Consider the following 22,503-nt stretch of genomic DNA (forward strand, 5'->3'; position numbering starts at 1 on the left):
AAATTTCCTGGTATTTCTTGGAAACTGAATAGGCTCTCAGATTTGCTGTAGGGTTGTGTTTCTCGAACTGCAGCATATATTAGATTGTTAAAACCCCAGAGTTTTGGGTATGGCGGGTCCAAGATGGGAAGATAGGGATTGCATTTATAATAAATTGCCAGGTTTTGCTGATGGAATGACTGGATAACTGTATTCTGATTTTAACAAAACTTATCTTACCACCTGTTTTTGATCATGAGCTAAGCAAAGCGTTCCTTTCATTTTTCTTTCCTAAAACCTAACCCTCTCTACCCTGAAACTTAACCTAAATCATAACCCTTTTCAAAACTTACCAATTACCCTAAATTTAGTATTCACCGAATCCTCATTTATTTCCAGTTTTGACCATAATCAAACCTAAACTTGAACTCTAATGTGAATCTTAACCCTAGCCCCAATTCTAACCCTTAAGCTAACCTGGACCTTGACCTAGTGATTACCTAAATTTAGTATTTACTCTAAGTCTTTCATTTTAAACTTTGACCATTGCCAAACTTAAACCAAAATCCTTAAACCTATTACTCAGCCTTACTCAAGGCCAGACCTAACCCTCTAACTACTCTTAAGCATTCATCTATCTCTAACTTTCATTTTCAACTTTAACCATAATGACAATAATACCTTAACCCTGTCCCCAATACTGTAACTTGACCTAGCATAGGCATAACCTTCCAATTGCTCTAAATTTAACATTCATCCTAATTCTAACTTTCATTTTGTGCTTTAACCACAGTCAAATGTAAACTCTAAACCTAACCTGTGTCCTAATTCTAATTGTTAGACGAATCATTACTCAATCCTTTCAGTTAAGCTAATCTTAACATTCTTCCTAACTTTCACTTTCTACTTCAACCACAGCCAAACTAAAGCCTAACTCTCACCTGAACCAAAACCCTAATACTAACCCTTGCCCTAGCCTAGGCTTAACCCTACCTATTTACCCTAAATTTAACATTTACTCTATTGATTACTTACTTTACTATTGATCCGGGCATTCATAGAGTTTGATTCACTGCTCCTCAGGGAATGTTGTAAAACCCACTCATAAGAGGCAGGTATGGCTTTCTAGTGTCAAAGTTATCTTATTACCGATGATTCCACGTTTTAATAATTTCAGTTGAACAATTCTTGGATTATGACCATTAACCATAATAATGAACATTTTATATAATTTTTTCACCCCAGGGTTTTTGACCTCCTGGGTTCTTGTTTATATCAGTCTTCTGCATAGTTTGTCCCTAACAACAAATCTGTTTGTAACTCTCACCTTGATCCAGATAAAAGTTTTTCAAGATTTCCTGGTAGAATGGTTCTGTTAACAGTAATATTGCAGTAACATTCTCACACCTCCTATGATGCCAAATAAATACATAATGGTTCAGGTGATAATGTCTTAGTTTGATCCAAATAGCTGAACAGTAGTAGTTGTCCAATGAGATACCATCTCATGCCTGTGAAAGTGGCACATATTAAAAAGTCTGGAAATAGCAGTATTAGTGGGGTTGCGGTGAGAAAGGAGCCCTCATCCACTGTTTCTGGGAATGACATCCAGTTCAACCTCTATGGAAAGCAATATTGATATTTCTTTAAAAAAAGAATAGAACTCCCATAGGATAAGCAATACCACTTCTTGGCATTTATCTTCCAAATACAAAAATATTAATTCGAAAGGATATATGCATACCTATGTTCTGTGATTTGTATATTAGCTTCACTTTAGCATAATAGCCAATATATGGAAACAATCCAAGTGCCCAATTATATATGAATGGATTGGAAAGTTGTGATATGTGTGTATAGAGATATATAAATATATATATTTAATATCATTACCACAACTATATACGATAAGATACTTCACAGAAAGAATGAAATCACATAATTTGCAAAACCATGGAGAGAATTAGAGGGTATCATGCTGAGTGCATCAGTCAGAAGGAAAGGGACAGATGCAGAATGGTTTCTCAAGAGGGACTTAAAGATACACAGTGAGGTAGTGAAAATATCTGAAATCAACAAAATGGAAGAACTGATCCATACAAATGGGTTGTGGGGGCTGAAAAGGAGGGGGTATGGAGTCCTTTGGGGAGAAACACAATTATACTAGTGATGGGTGTGGTGTTGGAATTATGTCCTTGAGAAACCATTATTATAGTATTGTACACAATATTAAAAAAAAAAAACAAGTAATTTGGGCTGGTTAGGGCTGGAGAGATAGTACAGTGCTTGCAATTGACCCTGGTTTGGTTCCAGAACCCTGTGTGGTCCTCAGAGCACTGCCAGAATTGACCCGTATACACAGGTCCAGGAGCAAACCCTGAGCACTGCCAAGGATGGCCCCTAAACCAAATAAACAAACTAAAAATCAGGGTACCTTTTTATGTTGTTGTTGCTATTAGGTTTTAGGAGTTCTATATATATTCTGAATTTAATCTTTTTAGATATATTAACTCTTTCTCTTCTGTGTAGGCTTTCTTTCTACCTGTTGTACTGCTTGATTTACAGATCAATTAGATTTGAAGGGGACAATGAGTGGTGGTGCTCAGGATGTCCTGGTTCTATGATCAGGGATCACTTCTGGCAATGCTCGGCAGATCATGTAGGGTGCTGGGGACTGGACTGGGGTGGGTTACATGCAAGGCAATCAGCCCGTACTATATCTTTAGTTCCAAACATTTTTAAAAACTTTATAATTATACATTTGTATGCTATTTTTCTTACACTAAACATCTGGTTCCTAGTTCTATAATATTATTATTTTATATATTTTATATATCCTATATAGTCTAAAAAATTTTACAAGTAGAACTCAAAAGTCCTGAATTAACTCAAATAACTGTAAAATTAAGTTTTACTTTTAGACTAAATGGAAATTATAATTAAGATATGTAATAGAAGGGTATACTGCTGTAAAGCTATTTTTTAATTTTGTTTTTTATTTTTAAATATGTAAAAATGTATATAGACCACAAATAAGAACCACATAAAAGATATACTCAGAAAAATAATCCCAATAAAAACAGGAGTAGTCGTGTAATGTTATATACAGTGCTTTTCAAAGACATAAAATTGTAGGAATTCCCTGTTGTACTTCCACACACATTTGGGGAGTTTCAACTTTCTACACTGCCTGATGTTGTGAACCATATTTTGCTCCTTTATCCCAGGGATAACTGCTGTCCAGTTTTCTGCTATATATGCCCCAGTATTGCATTTCATAATTCAACACAAATGATGGCAATATTTATATTTATTTTTACAATGATTTGATAAAAATTATTTTTAGAAGGTTGGGTAAGGAAGGTGTTATTCTCATAAACATCTTTAAAACAAATATATTTTTCTATTTTCCATAGTTAAAATTACATGTCAAAACATTTAATCACTGAGATAACAAAAAACAATATCAGAAGATTTGAGGTGTAAGAGAAAGGTAACTACACCATTAAACTACAACACAGAACTAGAAAATTGACTCAGTAGTAAAGTATAAAAATCTACAATTATAAATATAAATTTGGTCCACAAAGACACTATATCAGTATTTACAGTATGAGATTATATCTATTTTAAGTGAATACTGCAGTTGTAAAATGTTGACTATTATAGGGAACAAAGCATTTTATTTACAATCTACCTTATTAAAAGTTATAGCAAACCCAATGATGGTTACAAATACAACTAAAAATCTAACACTAAAAACAAACACATTTTCTATTTGGAAGTCCTAACACCTATAAATTGTAACGTTCTGTTAAAACCACTATGAAAAAAATATCACAATTCCATTTTTTAAGAAACACTGTAAAATTCTATTCCTTTAGTTTAAACACAAAAAGTAAATTACAAGAAGTTTTTCAAAAAGGCACACATTGTTAATGATGTCAATTTGGCAGCAGAATTCTAGGTCTGAAAGTTACAGTCAGATGATGAGAAGTAAACATAACAGAAGAACTGAACTGACTTTGCAGTCTAATTTCTGGAAGAGGAAAACAATGTTCAGATATAGACTCCCCTGTACCCTTGTGGTGTTAAACTAAAGATTCTAGGCTTTCAGCTATATTTCCATCAGGCAACGCTGCGCCATTACTGTCCAGAGAGGTGGATGGATTCTCTTCTTGCCTTGTACTCACCAGGCTGAGGACCGCTTTATAGAGAAACTGATACTGCTCCTAGAGAACACAGAATGGCAGGTTATACACAGGAAGTTCAGTGAAGACAAAGAGAACTATTTTTCAGTCACACTGCAGTACTGTTTTGTGGAGGGCATAGTGGGAATGTGTCATCTCTGTGGACACTTACAATCCATAGTAAGAGCTTTTTTTTTTTTTCATTAAATTAAAAGTAACTTTCTATCAGTCAAGATTCATGGACCTAGAAAATTGGTCCATATATATTCGCCAGTCATAACGATTTCATTCTTATTATTTATTTCATAGGATGAGAAGGTGATCGTGAAGAATTCTGTTACCAATTTATCAGCCTCTCAGGGTTAAGTACCTGTAACCTCACTCTCCCAAGTTGTCATTTCTCAAGTTGTCATTCTCCTGTCTCAGGTTGGGAAATCCACTGTGTTTGTCTCATTCAGGAAATGTCTCAGGAAGAACTGCAGGAACTGCACTGAGACTCAGGCAGAATGCAGGCTTTCTTCCAGATCTTTTTACCAAGCATATTTCACTTTCTACCAGGCTGATGAGTTTTGTCATGTGCTTTGCCTTGAGTAAACAAAAGCATGTGGCTTTGCTATGTTTTCGGAGTAGAAACACAAGATTTTTTTTTGCCCTTACAGTTTGGCCTGTTTTGAGTGGGGAAGGTAGTTGCTGAGAAAATGAGCTACTAATTTAAGTCATTTGGACACAGGTGAACCCAGCAGTATTAAAAGCATCTATGAACTGGGTAAAAGTTCAGTCTCTAGAACTCAGTTTCATAAAGCACAAGCTTGATACAACTCAACTGGTCTGAATGAGACATTTAGCAGGGGTGCCTGCAAAATGTAAATGTTCTGAGACAGAACGTGTCACATAAAGTGCATGTTTGCATTCTGGCCAGCTGGCCCTGGCTAGAGCTTTGAAGATAGATATTGTATAAGATTCCCATACACACAGAACAGGACACTTGGAGGTGATCCTCCAACTACAGCATCTACTGAAACTTTTCTCATGGGGATATTTGAACTAAGTTTTTGTTTTCTTTCTAGACTTTGATTCTGCAATAAAAAGAATCCTTCTAGTTATTTTCATGACTTTTTATCTCTCCAGATGTGCTTGTACTCTTGATTGTATAAATCCCTCTCTCTTAATAAAGTACTCTCATATTAATGATTTGTTAACTTCAGAAATTGAACTGTTTTGGAAAAAAAAGTGAATATAGGTCTTTGAACTCAGTCTTATGATTATTCTCCAGGGCTAGAGTGAATAACTATTTTTTTTGTGAGACATCATGAGGTACAGTTGCAGACTTACAAATTTTTGTGCTTGGGTTTCAATTATACAATGATCAAATACCCATCCCTCCACCAGTGCCCGTTTCCCACCACCATGGTACAGTGAATAACTATTGATATTATTGGATTATGTCAGATAACATGGTGTTTCTACTGAAGATATATTTTAGTACACATTAAATTTAAAAGCTCTTAACAATTTTTGAAGATAAATTTTGACTGTTTATTGTTCAAGTTCTATGAGTTGCGGGGGAGGGGGGGGAATCTTGTCATTTAGCTTGAAAATTGCAACAACAGTTAATAGCTGATAACTGTTTTTGAGTGCATGATACAATTAATTTGGTAGCACTGTAGCACTGTTCTCCCATTGTTCATCTATTTGGAGTGGGCCCAGTAATCTCCATTGTGAGATTTGTTGTTACTATGTTTGACATATTGAATACATCATGGGTAGCTTGCCAGGCTTTGCTGTGCTAGTGAGATAATTTCAGTAGCTTGCTGGGCTCTCTGAGAGGGGCGGAAGCATCAAACCCAGGTCGACTAGCATGCAAGGCAAACGCCCTACCTGCTGTGCTATTGCTCCAGCCCAATTAATTTGGTATCCTCTAGAATAATAGTAGTATTCTAAAAGAAAAGAGTTTGGCTCACTTCTTGTTACTTACAATGTCAGCAAAGACTCCTGGCCTCATCAAATTGATCATCTTGGCTACCTGGTACACATCCATAGAATTTTCTTTTTCTAGTTGGTGCATAAGGGTTGTCAGAGCACAGAAAGTTCCCGCAGTCACTCCTCCATGTCTTGAAACAAAGGGGAAGGAGGAAGATTCCATTCAGAGGCTGCAAACATTCACACTTGGAGCTTCCAGAACATGTAGCTTTACTGCTTAAACACTTTGTAGTAAGAATTGTGTGTGTGTGTGTGTGTGTGTGTGTGTGTGTGTGTGTGTGTAAGTTGTTGGCCATACCCAACCATTCTTAAGGCTTATTCCTGGCTCTTTGCTCTGACCTATATGGGGTGGTGCCTTACACTTTGTACTATCTTGTACACTGACATTTTAAAATGTATCACTTCTCTTTTGTGTATAAGACTGTGGTTTGATTTGAGACATTAACCAGTGCTCATGTTACTAGTAACAGGATACTTTATAGAAGTATAATTTTACATATACAGTTGTTACTTTTCTAGGGAAGAGGCTTCCAAGTGGTTCTCAGATAGCTCAGGGTAACCTCCTAGTGATTCTCAGGAAACCAGACTGGTGGTTTTTTTTTTGGGGGGGGGGTCACACCTGACAATGCACAGGGGTTACTCCTTGCTTTGCACTCAGGAATTACTCCTGGGAGTGCTTAGGGGATCATATGGGATGCTGGGAATCGAACCTGGGTCAGCCACATGTAAGGCAAATGCCTTACCCTCTGTACTATCACTCCGGCCCTCATACTGGTGATTTAATGCAAAGGCCTGGGAACATGGGGCTCCTCAATACTTGTGATGCTGGGAGTCACCTAGAACACCCCAGTGACACTTGGGGACCCCCCAGGTTTACACTCAGTGAAGCTTGGGAGACCATTGCTGCTGGGTACAAATTCAGAATCAGCCACATGTAATACTTATGCCTTAACCACTGTTCTGCCTCTCTGCCCCCACATTAGTGATTTTAATATGATGAAAGAGATTAATAATAAATCAAAATGAGCTGACTGAGGTTACATCATATGTGATATAATATTCATCATATATCGTACATCTATAAATCCAGTTTACATTTTAATTAGTTCATAGTAGAAGTATGAAATGAATTAGTGGATATAAATTTCTATTTCCAGTAAAAGTATCTCAATTTTACTCCTTTTTCAGAAAGTAGTAGTTGAGATATGTATCTCTGGTTACAGCTGGAAAAATTCAAGTGACACTAACCCACCATGCAAAGTGTTCTCAGCAGATAATGCAAAGCTCACGTTGCAATGATGCCTAATCTTTGGGACTAAATAGAGACTCCAAGAGAAGGAGAAAAACTGTTCTGTTAACCTTGTCAGAAGAAAATAATTCAGTCTGACAGAACCATCACAATTGGTTCAATGTTTTCTAATAATATAAAGATAATAGAAATCTACATAAATTGAGAGTGCTCAGGCAAGAAATGGTTGAAAGTATGGAACTTACTCATCATGAACAATCATCGGTCCATCCCTGCTGGCAGCTTCTTCTTTAATAATACTTATAAGTTCAAAAGTTTTACTAATAGGGCTATCTGGATTGGGCCATTTGGGACACTGAAAATGCCTCACTTCAAGTACATAGTCATCCTAATAGAAAAGGAGAAAAAGGATTTTTAAAGAGTCATATTGGTGAGGGATGGTTTGTTATAAGTATAGTAATTGGGAAAAACTCAGTAATTACAGATAAGTAATAAAACCAAGAAAAAGTGAGCAGCATAGGTAGATGGAGGATGATGCAATCCTTATTTAACAGCTTTCCAAATAAGTCTTGTGTTTAGGTTTGTTCTGCCAATCAGACCATAAATATATAGACCAAAGAGGAATCCGAATTGCTAAATTCAAGCTAACTATAAGGTATCGTCAATATTGAAATGTGTCATGAAAATAGCATAGATGCCTTCAAATATCAGCATGACTCAATAGTAACCAAGGGAAGAAAGAAATTGCAAGACATAGTGGATAACATGCTGTAAATGGGTGGAGATCTAGGTTCAACATTAGTTTCTAGTTCTGGCTGTCATCATGTATTCTCTATTTTTGTTTTTAGCAGTGAATGCGAGGGACCATGTAATGCTGAGGATAGAACCTGGGTCTCCCATATGCAAAAAGTTTGTTTCAGTCCTCTTATCTATTGCCCCAGACCCCAAAACAATGCTCAAGATGCCCAGAGGCCCCACCAAGGATTCTCAATCAAATGGGCTGCTGGTTCAATAAAGGATCTGAGGATGTGATATTGGAGATGCTTCAGGTCCTCTGGGACTGCACCAGGGCTGCATCAGAGACTGCACCTCAGGGAGCAGGTGGTGTTAGAGATAAAATCTGGGTTGGTGCCAGCTAGACATGTCCTAACCACTGCACTATATTCTCACCTGATTCTGTAAGAATTTTTTTTTTTTACTTTTTGGGTCACACTCAGCGATGCTCAGGGATTACTTCTGGTTTTGCACTCAGGAATTCCTCCTGGCGATACTTGGGAGACCATATGGGATGCCGGGGACTGAACATGGGCCGGCAGCATGTAAGGTAAATGCCCTACCCACTGTACTATCGCTCCAGCTTCTCTGTAAAATTTTGAAAGTAAAAGCTATGAATAAGGTAAAAATGGATTATCTGGGTAATATGCAATTTAGAAGAAATAATAGAACTTTTAAAAAATATGTAGGAGAGTTCCCTGAATTCGTGCATAGTTAACGTGTTTAAGACCTTACCTGTGTAGCTTCTAAGATAAAATCTTGAATTATAAGTTTTTCTTCATTAGAAAGACATTTGTGTTCTTCGGTCATAAGAGTGACTTTAAAAGTCTCACAATTTATAGGCTCATCTTTATTTGGCCAGTAAACAAATTCATCTTCTGCCTGGGGAATTAAAACACAAAGATTATAGAATTCAATAAAACATATGTCAGACTGTGAAGTAAGCTAATTGTCAGTTAAATTTCTCTTTGAAACTCAAAATTTCCCCTTAAAATCATGAGTCTAAAGCCATATTGATGTGTAGGATAAATTCCTACACTTAAGAAAATAAGCTATCTTTGTGGCCAGAGTGATAGTACAGTGCACAGCATGCTTGCTTTGAATGTACCCAATCCATGTTCACTCCCTGGCATCCACAGTGGCCCCTCAAGCTCACCAGGTGTGAGCTCTGAGTACAGAACCAGGAATAAGTCCTGAGCACCACCAGGTGTGACCCAACCTTCCCCTCCCACATACAATAAAATAAACAAAGCTATAATAAAATAACCAAAATAGAGAAGCAGCACTAATGTCCAGTATTATAGATGAATTGATAAAGAAGTTATTATATATCCACAATGAAATACAATGAAACTGTAAGGAAAAATGAAATCTTGCATTTTGTTGCAACTGGGATGGTAAGTTAAGGTAAGGTAAAGGTAAAGGCCCTCCCGTTGTTCGTCGATTTGCTCGAGCGGGCCCAGTAACGTCTCCATTGGAGACTTTGTTGTTACTGTGTTTGGCATATCGAATACGTCATGGGGAGCTTGCCAGGCTCTGCCTTGCGGGCGAGAGACTCTTGGTAGCTTGCCGGGCTCTCCGAGATGGGCGGAGGAATCGAACTCGGGTCGGCCATGTTGGCTGCGTGCAAGGCAAACACCCTACCGCTGTGCTATCCTATTAAGAGAAATGGACCAGAGTGAGAAAAAGCAGCACAGGATGATGTTCCTCATGTGTGTGTACAGGGAAACACAAGGGAATAGACATGAACTAACAACAAATTCTGGGCACTGGGGTACAAATGGAAAACTCCAGATTATAGGGCAAATAGGTGGATGGGAGTAACACAGGAACACGGCGGGGAAGTTTTGGGTCCTCTGGTGGTGGTGAGATGACTAGAGATGCCAAGTCCATAAAGGTCAACATCATTGGAAATACATGACCTTAATCATGTTAAATTAAGAAAAGAAAAAGAAACCAAGTAAGTGCTTGTTTATTTCCATAATTTATCATTAACAATGGAAAGTTGTTAACCCAGTAGAGAAATTCAACTGTGAAAAGATCTTAGTAATTTTCAGTGCCTTTTAGAATACTCCCCGCATGGCAAAGCCTGGCAAGCTAACCGTGAGGTATTGGATATGCCAAACACAGTAACAGCAAGTCTCTTGATGAAGACGTTACTGGGCCCGCTCGAGCAAATCGATGAACAATGGGAGGACAGTGATACAGTGTTGGAATACTCAGTGTAACTTGACAAACAAGAAATAAAACCCCAAATAAAGCTTATAATCAAACTGCACTGCACTGTACTGTCCTCTTGTTGTTCATCAATTTGCTCGAGCAGGCCCAGTAATGTCTCCGTTGTGCGACGTTACTGTGCTTGGCATATCGAATATGTCATGGGGAGCTTGCCAGGCTTTGCTATGTGGGCGGGATACTCTCAGTAGCTTGCTGGGCTCTCCAGCGAGGGGCAGAGGAATCAAACGCGGGTTGGCGGGGCAGGCCGCATGCAAGGCAAATGCCCTACTGCACAAAAGAAATCTTTAACGATGTTCTGGGGATCAGGGAAATGGGTCAGGGTCTAATTTTGATTCCTGATACTTCCAAGTTCAGGGCAGTGGTCCAGGAGGCCCCCAAGCAGTATCAGCATGACCGTGGTGATACCCAGTCAGGGTGTAGCCCAACATCACCAGTTCCTGGCACTGAATTATTCAGCATGGTTGGTAGATACTGCCAGGGGTGAGCAATCCTTGGGTGCACCGCCACACCAAAAAATTTAAGTTTTATTTTTTTTAAAAAAAAGTAAACAGAGACATAAAGTTCGACTCTCATTCATGATTTAAAATCTGATTTTTCTTTCCTTATTTGAAGGGTGAGTTTGGGCCCACCTAGTGATGCTACTCCTAGTGATGCATGGGAACCAGGAACTGTTGAGGGTAGAATCTGTGTCTCTAACACATAAAATCTGCATTCTAGCTCTTTGAACTATCTCTCTGGGCCATCATTTTTCCTTATGCAGTTGCACAAGACACAGAAATTTATTAATTTAAACCTACTTTTATCTTTTACTGACATTCTAAGTCAAATCAAGATCTAACGCTAATGACATTATCTTATTAGCTGACATATATTTTTTATTAGTTTACATGAAGAGCTTTCTACTAAAAAAACTTTTTTTTTTTACTTTCTGCTATAAGGAAAGTAACATAGATGATCCGAGGGACTTACCATGTTTTGACCATCAGGAAGCATAACTACCAACTGGGCATTATGGTCCCATATCATCCTCCAGAAATCTTTGATGGTATGGAGAAGGGGATGCTGGGTTATGATGAATTCATTGCTCTGATAATAGCCCTACAAAACCAAGAGAATAGAGAACAGATCCCTGATGTATGACTTCAAACACTGAAAAAACATTTAGAAATAAATGACCCATAAGCCAGCAGTATCTTTAGGTTATGTCTATAAATAACAACGTGATGACTATAGGAGTGTTATGGGATACTTTCTATACACCAGATACAACATAGACTTGGCCTTCCATCATTTATTCCTCTCAATAGTACTGTGAGAATGTAATTTTCAGATGATAAAACTGAAAATTGAAAAATTAAGTGTTGTGCCCAAGTTTACGTATCTAGCAGCTCTCTTAGGTTGGCCAAAATGGAATGTGGACATGTCTTCTTCTCTACAGGGTGTGGACATATAGAGGAGAACTGTATTTTTCACTTTCTATGTCTCCTGATAGCAGAGTGCCAAAGTGAACACCTATTGCCAATTGAACACCTTGGGTGTCTAGACCCCTCCCACCTCTACAGAAGTTTCGGGATGAAACTTGCAGATTTGTTTCAGAAACCTGGAAGTTGGGACCATTGAAATAATGATGATTTCCATCTTACTGCTTACTGAAATCAGGACTAAGTTATCTCCTTTGCCCTAGGGTCATTCAGTTCTTTCCTATCCTCTGTAAACTCAATTGAAGTGATGCGTATTTTTAGATGACACCATCTTAAGTCTTTCAGTTTCTTCTTTTTTTTTTTTTGCTTTTCAGGTCACACCTGGCAATGCTCAGGATTTACTCCTGGTTTTGCACTCAGGAATCACTCCTGGCAGTGCTCAGGGGACCACATGGGATGCTGGGAATCAAACCCGGGTCGGCCGTGTGCAAGGCAAACACCCTGCCCACTGTGCTATCACTCCAGCCCCTTTCAGTTTCTTCTATAGATACTCTTTCTGGATTAGAAGAATGAAGTTCTTTTGGCCTAGAAATTAGAACCTGTACATCTAAAGTCATACACCATGATTGGTTGACGCAAAACACAGCAGTGACAAAAGAATTCACCCTCCCACAGAAAACGTAGTACAGAAGAAAGGTATTATATCTTTAGAAATCCAGATCCCCAGGTGAACGCAGTTTGCTGGGTGAGAACTGTAGGTCATGTCTGAAATGGCAAAGTCAGTTAATCTGGGCATGTTGAAGCTGATGTGTCAACCTTAGGAAATGAAACGGATCTTCTGAGATTGTATGTTTTGTATGGTGCTCCCCACATCCTCAGCTACTACTTCCAGCAGCCAATTCTTCCTTTGTTTCTGGTAACACGGTGGTGGGCAGATTTCTCAGTGACTCCTTGGACATACCATGATATAGGAGGCATTGATGTAGTCCGTGCCTTCCCCACTCAAAGATGAAATGCCAACTCTTGATCTTTCCACTGGAACACATCATAGAACATTCATTGTAAATAATCATGTGTACAGACTGCCCCCCATTCCCTCCTCCCCTCAAACTGATGTCTCAAGTTGAACATCTTTGATCCTAAGCCTACTATTTCATACATATTTTGCATATTTAAAAACAAACCATTGTGGTTTAAGGGTTCTTTTAAATGGTCACATTTCAGTCATAATTTACAAAATGTCAGAGTGCAGTACTGCTTATGTTCCAAGATGTACAAATACTGTCAGATTGTCCCCAGGATTTCTAATGAGCAAAGGTCTTTGGGGGACTGAGAGAGCTCAACAGAGTGGTATGGATTTCAGGAGACACTGGTTCAATTACTGTCACCCCATGGTTCCTTGAGCATCACAATTAATGATCCCCAAGTACTGAATTGGAATTAGACTCTGAGTACTGCAGGTTATGCCCCTTAAACAAACAAACAAAACGAATGTTTGGGAGGGTGGGGAGGTAGCATAAGGTGCTGGAGCACAAGGCTTGCATGTGTTAGGTTTAATTTCTGGCACAACATGGCCCCACCAAGCATGGTTGAAGTGGCTCTGTGATCCCAAAGAACCTCACTGGACTGAGGGCTGAGTGTTGCCTAGACTGGCCTCTGAGTTGTTTGTGCACTGCTTAGGAGGCCTCCTTACAATTAGGAAAAGATTTGTTTTTTCCACAAGACTCAGCCTGACCTACCAGGGATGATGGAAGAAGTTCTGTTCTTTTCCCTGTTGCACTGCTTCAGTGCTGTCGAGTAGTCACTCTGTTGTATATTTGATTGACTCAGGAGCTGAGAAAAGGAGGGGGAAAGGACAGATTATTCCATGTAAGTCGCTCGAATACTCAAACACTCAGATGCATATACATGACCCAAGGTATGAGGCTTAACAGAAATATATTTGACTTGTTTGTGAAAATTGCTTCAATAAATTTTTGGTCTTGGAATATAGAACCAATAATATAACAGTAGAGGGAAAGAAGGGGAGGGACAGCAGTGGAGGATCATGAGAACTTGGGAGATTTGGGAGAGTAGTAACTCTACTGAAAATTTTATGTAATTATTGAAAAATTCTACATAGATTATTAAAATTATAGATAAAATCATTCAAAATTTATATGTAAATTATTCAAATATATATAAATTATTGAAAATATCTTTGGGGAAAGTTGTCCTACTAGTCTAATATTAATGGTTTATATTTACTATCTGTTTCTAGAATTCAAACCACACATTCTTCCCTTAAAGAGTTCCTTTATGATGTAAGCAGCATGGCTGAGTATAAAATTTATGTCTTCCTGTTGGCAGGCTTTAAATTCCCCATTTATCATTCATATTTATCTTACTCCCTCCAAAGCACAAAGCTGTTGGCTGAGAAGGCAAAGATATGGGAGGGGACCCACAAAGATTAATATTCTATGTTATAGTAAAAATGGAAAAAATAGTGTGGAGGAGAAGCTTGCAATTTCAAAGTTGTTAACACTGCTGGGTTTTTCTAGGCTGCTTCAAATTCTTGCCATACAATCTTACTGCAGTATAGACCCTGCTTCTTTGGGATCCTGGGGATTCTAAGAGGTTAATGTCAGAAATAATGTGGAGCAAAAGAACATTGCCTTCATTTGGCTGGAAAGCCACTCTGTTACTCCCTCTCACTCAGTGGCTGGTTCCAAAAAAGCTCTCTAAATTCTTTGCTTTCTGTTATTTTTGCTAACTGATGACAGAGAGCTGGTTTGAGAAAGTTACAATATTGGGGGCGAGGGATGGGTGGGCGAGGAAGGGAAACGTTTTCCTTTCTCGTTCATTCCCTTGTGACAAGGTAAGTGGGAGAAACTGTGGTTCAAAAAGTTATTGTTCCATTGTGGTCTATTGTAGTCCAAAGCCTTCAAATGAGACCAATTTCCCCCACCACAAAGAGTAGCATGACAGCCTGAGTCATAGCACTCTTGGTGAAGTTTTGTCTTTTTTCAAAATAAAAAGGACTCTTATATCATCTATATTATAAGCCTGGCCTGTTCCTTCTATTATGCTACGTGCCCTCCTTTCTGGCCCAAGTTTGCCTTTATAGAAGTTAATCTAGGGTTTCTGAGAACTTTTCTGCCTATGATTCAAAACTCATTTTTCCCTTGAAATTTACTCTGTGACTTTGCTAGCTATTGTGCAGAACAGGACAAAGCCACTATGCCAACAGCACTCTCAAGTCACCCTCAAGGCCCTGTTGACTCAAAAGAAACGATTCCGGAAAATTCGTTTCTGTGGAGGTAGCCAAGAGACTGTCAGGAGAGCTCACCTTGAATTGCTTTTCCAGCTTTGTTTTGCCTGTTGGTCCTGGAATGAGGAGTGCATTGACATAGGCGTGAATGTGAGTGTCCGGCACCTCCGTTTCTTTACTAAGAATGGCCTCAACCAGAGCATCATGAATGAAGACATACTGTTCCTGGCAAAACACAATCACAACAAGGGACATGACTTCAAAATCAAGAAATATAGATATGTATAGTACATATATATGCATTTATTTATATATAGTCACCTTTTTCTATATATACATCAATTTACATATATTCACATACATACAAATATGTACATATGATATATAAACAAACATGTTTGTGTATATATACATCTATTCATATATATACTACACACATATACATATTTATGTATATCATCTAGATCCAAAAGAAAACACTTGTATTGACAGAGTTTTACAAAACAAGTGATAAAATCCTATAAGCTATGTGGACTAATTTGATAGGAAGTCAGATGCCAGAAAGATGATTGCGGAGCTGGAGAGATGTTACAGTGGGTAGAGTGCCTAAACTTGCACATGACCAACCTGGGTCCAATCTCTGGCAACCTATATGGTCCTCCAAGCACTGCCCGGAGTGATCCCTGAGCATAGTCAGGAGTAAGATGTACACACTGTAGGATGTGGTCCAAAAAGAAAAAAAAAGAAACAAAGGAGGTGAAGAGAACTTAAAAATTTTTTCTTACCTCTTGATTTTGTTGTGTATTGGTATTTTTGGAAAAAGAAAGGAAGATTTGGGGAAGCAAAACAATGCTTTCACCATCTGTCCTTCAAGGCTGAAAAGTTTCCACATTTTACATAAAAACTTCCCTGAATCCCACATATCATATGGACAAATGGGCAGTTTTCCTTTTAGTCAGTCATTTATGATTTGGCACAATTATCAATATGGTTTTGTTTTACTAGGGCCACACCCAGAAGTGCTCAGGGATCCTTGGGGCCATACTTTGAGGTGATCTGGAAGCCATGTGGTGCTGGGCATCTAGTTTGGGGCTCTGGACATAGCAGCTGTGTATTCAACCACTGGAACATTCTCTCATGATACAGTTTTTTGTAGTTGTCCCTTTTATCTGATTACATCTGATGAGAATGACATTTCCTTGAAGAAATGAAGTTTGCTTTGATTCTACTTAAAGGTCACTCAGTCATGTTTCTGGGTACTTTCAAGCTGACATTTCTAATGTCTAAATTCATTTTAATTTAGAAATTGGTAAAAGTGACATACAGATATGCAGACTTTATCCTATGTCCTATAAACTCTATGTGGCAAACTCTTGTGTGCCTCAAATGAATGTAATTTGATTATGATTCACACATTTATACAGGAGAAACTTGAGACTTTTAAAAATAAAATGATGTTGACCAACATCATTTGCTCCTTTTTTCCCGAATCTTCTCTGTTACCGGTGTTATTTATTTTAATTTTAATAAGGGCGGGCACTCTTGGTCACATACAGCAGTGTTCAGGAGTTATTCCTGTCTCTGTGCTTAGGATTGCTTCCTGGAAGTGCTCAGAGGATCCTTTATTGGCTAAGGAGTCAACCGCCTTACCATCTAATCTCTCTCTGGCCTATCAGATATACTCCCCATTTAGCTTCAAAATAGACATTATTGGGGCTGGAGTGATAGTAGAGTGGGTAGGGTGTTTGCCTTTTGCATGTGGCCGACCCGGGTTTGATCCCTGAATCCCATATGGTCCCCCGAGCACTGCCAGGAGTGATTCCTGAGTGCAAAGGCAGGAGTAACCCTTGAGCATCACTGAGTTTGATCCAAAAAGACCAAAAATAAAAAGACACTATTTACCTGGTATACATGATGAATTGACAATTCTCTGGTTAAACCACATCCCTCAAAATATAAGTTGAAGCCTCCCAGAACCTCAGAGTGGGGCCTTATTTGTAAACAGTGTGGTTACAGATGTAATTTGCTAAGACAAGATAGTGTCTGGTGTTGTAACAGAAAAAGCAAATTTGGATAGAGACACAGAGGGAATACTTCATGTGACTTAATTGACTTAACACAATTTGGCCTTGTGTCTAGACTTTACTGAAGACAATCAAGGTCTATTGTTTTAAGCTATTTGTCTGGTCTAAAGTATGTTATTATAGGAGCCCAATGAGACTTATAAATGGTAATTCAAGCTGAAGTTTATGTAGCCTTAGTATTTGGGTGACTTTTCCAAGTTTCAGATAAAACTATCTGTTTGGCATACCTCAGTTTGAACCAAATAATTTCTCTGTGAACGGATGTGTTTTAAAAAGCCAAAAATGTTGACAGTTCCTTCATGTTGAAGTTGTTGTAACATGCTGTCTAGCACAATATATGTGCCTGTTCGTCCAACTCCAGCGCTGAAGAAAATACAAACAATAATTTCAATGTCAAGCATACTCTACATTTGAAGATAGGTTGCTACTGGCTTCTTTGTCTATTAAAAAAAATCTCCTTCTCCAAATTAATGAGCCAAATAAGTATTTTAACTCAAAACTATAAGCAGTATAATGATTAATCATAATGCTTCAAATTACAAATATAAGTTAAAAAATGCTCTATAGGTCAAACTACTTCAAAACTACTTTCTACTAGACTATTATACTTTTGACAACTATATTTATTATTCACAATAAAATATACAATGACATTATTATGTGTTAGAGCACAACAAATAACCATTTAATTGGAAGAAAAAAAAAGCCTCAGCATCACCAAACTCTGAAAAGAAAAGGTCCCTGGGTCTGTACTGCCGAGAAACATGTTTGTAAAGGTTTCCACGTTAATGGGGAAAAGAATTTGATAAAACGTTCAGCTGAAAATATCATTGCAGTGAGATTGTGAGGAATAAAGCATAACTTCAGTCATTTCTAAAGGACCATTATCTCTAGACTTCTTCAAAGCAGCTACCAGAGAGACAGAATTCAGAGCCAGGGATTCTTTTCAAATGCTCTGACAAGTAGGAAGTGCTAGAGTGGAAAATTAGCACCTGCTCCGCACAATACCCTGCTCCTTCTCTATTTGCTAAGAAACAATCTCTGACCTTCAGAGCTATTTTTCTTGCATCTTCCTGTTTCCCTCAGCTTATCGTCAGACTAACATGAAAAAAACTCAAGATGGGTCTCTCAAACTTTGTCTGAGGAAAAGTCCTGATATAGGTAATTAGAATGTGTCAGATAAGCTGCATGTCAAAGAAAACCCTTGACTTCTGCAACCACGCAGGCACTTCTTCGATAAAATACTGCACATAGAAATGATTTTTTAGTTTTGTGGGTGTAAAACTGAGGTAATTTTTTTCTTTCTTTGATATATCATTTCTATTCGTCCTCCTTATTTTGGAAATTAAAGGACTGAGACAAATAGTGAATTGATGACATAGACAATATCAGAGCATTAGAAAAATGTTGAGACAATGAGGAAGGGTTTTTTAATTTCTCGCAATTCCTCACAGTATGCATGCTTTGATTTCTCTAATACAAATATAATAACCCTTTAATAGACTGCCAACTCCCAGAAACAAGAGTTATGTCTCAAGCCGTTTTATTCCATGACTTTAAAAATGTAATGAATAGTTGTTTAATGAAAAAACATAGTTCCTCCTGTCTCACACAATTAAAACTAGAGATTCAAAATAACAATCAAATAGACAGTACAAATCTTTCAAAAATTAAACCTCCGGTGTTGCATAATATTCTTCAATCAAATTCTGAGCCTGGAATACTCACTTTCTGATGATTAATACTCAAGAGAGTGAGCTTGTTATTTTACCTCTCTCACTCCATGACATTGCTCTCATTTTGAAAAGTCTTTGATTTCATTTTTGTTAGAAGCGTCAATTCTGTGGTTTATAACGAATCCCTGAAAGACTCACCTGCAATGGACAACAACAGGTCCTACTGCATGGCGCTTGGCATGGGAGGCCTTTCTCACAAAGGTCAGCACGGGCAGTGAGTACTCAGGGACACCCATGTCAGGCCACTGCGTGTAGTGGTACTGTGTAATCACACGCCCACTGGACCTTCCTTTCTGGGAGCCCTAGAAGAGTTTAGACAAGAGAAAACACACACCTGCTCACAGATTCCTTAAATATAAACTCAGGATTCATAGCTGATATCCGTAGTTCATAACTGTTTATACAAAAAAAAATTGTCATTTGTGATGGCTAATTTTACACTCTCGGGGTTTGGTCAAATACCCCATACATTAGATGTTAACTGTCAAGGTATTTTTGGTATATTTCATATGTGACTGGTGTTGTCAGTAGACTGTGATGAAACATCTTAAGCATACAAGTAGGCAGCACCCAGTTAGTTCAAAGTCTGTAGCACTGTCCTCCCATTGTTCATCGATTTGCTCGAGTGGGCACCAGTAACGTCTCACAATAAATTGTGAGACTTGTTACTGTTTTTCGCATATTGAATATGTCACGGGGAGCTTGCCAGGCTTTGCCATGCTGGTGAGATACTCTCGGTTGCTTGCTGGGCAATCCGAGAGAGGCGAAGGAATCAAACACGGGTCAGCCGGGCCAGCCGTGTGCAAGGCAAACAAACGCCTTATCCGCTGTGCTATCGCTCCAGCCCAGTTGAAGGTCATAAGAAAAAAAAATACTAAAACTTTCCCAGTGCTGGAGCAATAGTACAGCAGGTAGGGGATTTTCCTTGCATGTGTTGGTCTGGTTTCAATCCCTGGCATCCCATAAGACCCCCCGAGCATTACCAGGAGTAATTCCTAGTGCAGAGCCAGGAGTACCCCTGAGCATTGCTGGGTGTGACTCTAAAACAACCCCCCCAGGAATTACCCTTAAGACTGAAACATAGAAACCCTGTTTCTAAACTGCTGTTCTGATTGGACAAAGATCTGCACCAACTCTTGCTTAACTATTAGGCTGCAGGCCTGCCTATGAATTCAGGATATGTAACTCACACAACCATGTCCTTAAAATCTCTGTCTTTGGGGCTGGAGCAATAGTGCAGTGGGTAGGGCATTTGCCTTGCATGCTGCTGACCCGGGTTCAATTCCCAGAATCCCATATGGTCCCCCAAGCACTGCCAGGAGTAATTCCTGAGTGCACGGGCCAGGAATAAACCCTGTGCATTGCCGGGTGTGACCCAAAAAGCAAAAAAAAAAAAAAAAATCTGTTTCTGTGTTTCAGTCTCTCTCGCTCCCTCAATCCCAATCTCTCCCCCATCCCACAACTACTGCTTCTATTTCTCTGGAGAACCATGAGTAGAATATATCATTGCTCTGTTTGTGTTTCCCTTCTCTTATTTCAGTCTCAAATGTTGTTATTGAATATGTATCCATCACAGAGTTTAGGAATTCTTGTTTGCTTGTCACAACTACTGTAACAATTTGGCGCCCAAGCCAGGTGGTCATGGAGAGAATTGCAAGAAACCTTTGGGATTGAGGTAAAACTGTGATGTGAATTGTAAAGATCTTAGTTATATATATTTTACCTGTCTTGTTTATACCACCCATTCCTTAAACAGGACCAGAAGTTTTTACTTAAACAACAGTGCCCATATGTTGTGGACTTACCTTTTTAATTTTTGTGTTTCTTAGAGTAAAATACCTCACAGTATAATAAGCAAGAATTTGGACACTTTTCTGAGTGACCAGAAAGTTTCCATACTCTTCACTACCATCCACAGGCCAGTACTGGTCACATTTTCTCTGCAAAAGAGAAAGTAAAAAGGTGCTATTTCCTTATTTCAAAAGCTCAATTCAAGCATTGTCTCTGAAATTGTCTTAGCCAAGGTCTGAGAACAGGACAGTAAGACACTATCTTAATTTTCTAGTAAAAAATTTTTTATTTTTCTCCATTTTCAGTATCAGTAATCACAGATTAGAGGAAACCATACTCTCTCTCTCTCTCTCTCTCTCTCGCTCTCTCTCTCCTCTCCACACACACGCATGTATTTGCATTCATGTACATGAATATTTTCACAGGGCTAAAAGCGACTTGAGATACGCTGACCCAAATGTTCCTATATCAGATAACAGAAGTGAGATCAGATGTAACGAGTCATTATAGAGTCAATATGAGAATCCAGGTCCTGTGATTTAAGGATTTCATTATACAACATATTTACTGTTTTTCCCACTGTGAAAAATATATTTCAGCAATAGCTTGACTTTCATTGAAAAGTTTTTGACCTATAATGTGAATATCCCTTCAGCAGTCATACTTCTTTGACAGAATTCCTTACTTCACAAAGTTTTCAAAAGCTTTGCTGCTTCCTAATACTTATGCTACAAAAAGCAATGAAAAACATTATAAATCATTACTCTGAAGGACATGTAACATTTTTTTTCATACCCTTCCTTTCTCTACCAGGTTGGTTATCATGATAATAACTTCCACATTATGCTCCCATATCATTCTCCAGAAGTCTTCAGCTGTGGATTTCAGCGGTCCTTGGGCAGCAATGTAAGCTTTTGGTCTGTTGTACCCCTGCAGAGGCAAGTGACAAATGGTTCTTACTAACTGAATAATTGGTTACTTTTAACTGTATCATGCTTAAGCTTTAATGTTCAGTACATTTTTTATATAAAATAAAATCATAAAAAAATAAAATAAAATCATAAAGTAAACGCACAGAGCTGGAGAAAATAATATTAACAAAGACAGAAACACCTCTTAACTTTCCAATTTTATACCAAGAAAAGCTCTCTTTCTCTGACATAAGCATAATTCTCATCATCTTTGGTCTAAGTGCATTTAATACAAAGCTATCTTGTATCCTTTCTATCTAGTGCTTAGTTCCATTTAATGAAAATATGTTTTAGGACTTGGGCCTAGTTGTCCACAGCCATTTGGAAATCTCTGGCATTAACTCCTATGGTGCTTGGTGATACCATTGACTATTGTTAGCCAACATACTTTATATACATTGAACTTAATTCTTGACCTATGTAAAATGGATGTATTATACTTAAAATGGAGATGAGATCATTGGAGAGGAGTGAAGTGACTTTCAAGCTCCCATGACTAGTTGATGGCAGAACTAGAATTCAAAACAATTTCTAACTCTGAAGATCATGCCTGATCACATATATACATATGGATCTTTTTGAGTTTCTAACATAGAAGGTGTGAGAAGAATACATAACAAAAATGTACAAGCATAAATAGAAAGTTCAAGTGGTGGGGGGAACACAAAAAAATCTGAAGTGCTATTGATTTGGGATAACAAATATTTTTGGCTTCCTCTTCAATGAGGTGGTTGCACATAGGAAACCCATTGGATATTTATATCTGGTACACAAAGTTTTTAGGAATTAGTATATATGTAGCATAGCTGTATAAAAATTTCTATAATTTCCATAAAAATT

The 22,503-nt window shown here is 38.2% G+C and overlaps 1 protein-coding gene across 4 annotated transcripts in view; it reads right to left on the reverse strand.

Moving 5' to 3' along the window:
* Window positions 1-3,271: 3,271 nt before the first annotated feature.
* The window catches only part of PTPRZ1 (protein tyrosine phosphatase receptor type Z1), a 188,090-nt gene continuing 168,858 nt past the window's right edge, over window positions 3,272-22,503 (reverse strand). For all 4 annotated transcript variants that reach the window (XM_056117952.1, XM_056117951.1, XM_056117950.1 and 1 more), the window contains 12 exons: window positions 21,488-21,622; window positions 20,707-20,841; window positions 19,040-19,203; window positions 17,393-17,528; window positions 15,160-15,306; window positions 13,571-13,664; window positions 12,793-12,866; window positions 11,380-11,508; window positions 8,908-9,054; window positions 7,644-7,786; window positions 6,145-6,280; window positions 3,272-4,211 (listed from right to left, as the gene is read on the reverse strand). In XM_056117952.1, the coding sequence (XP_055973927.1) occupies window positions 4,071-4,211; window positions 6,145-6,280; window positions 7,644-7,786; window positions 8,908-9,054; window positions 11,380-11,508; window positions 12,793-12,866; window positions 13,571-13,664; window positions 15,160-15,306; window positions 17,393-17,528; window positions 19,040-19,203; window positions 20,707-20,841; window positions 21,488-21,622 (1,581 nt within the window). In that variant the 3' untranslated portion in view covers window positions 3,272-4,070. The remainder of the gene's footprint in view (window positions 4,212-6,144; window positions 6,281-7,643; window positions 7,787-8,907; window positions 9,055-11,379; window positions 11,509-12,792; window positions 12,867-13,570; window positions 13,665-15,159; window positions 15,307-17,392; window positions 17,529-19,039; window positions 19,204-20,706; window positions 20,842-21,487; window positions 21,623-22,503) is intronic.

The sequence above is a fragment of the Sorex fumeus genome, unplaced genomic scaffold, assembly GCF_029834395.1.
Source record: "Sorex fumeus unplaced genomic scaffold, SorFum_2.1 ptg000037l, whole genome shotgun sequence".
Classification (NCBI taxonomy): Eukaryota; Metazoa; Chordata; class Mammalia; order Eulipotyphla; family Soricidae; genus Sorex; species Sorex fumeus.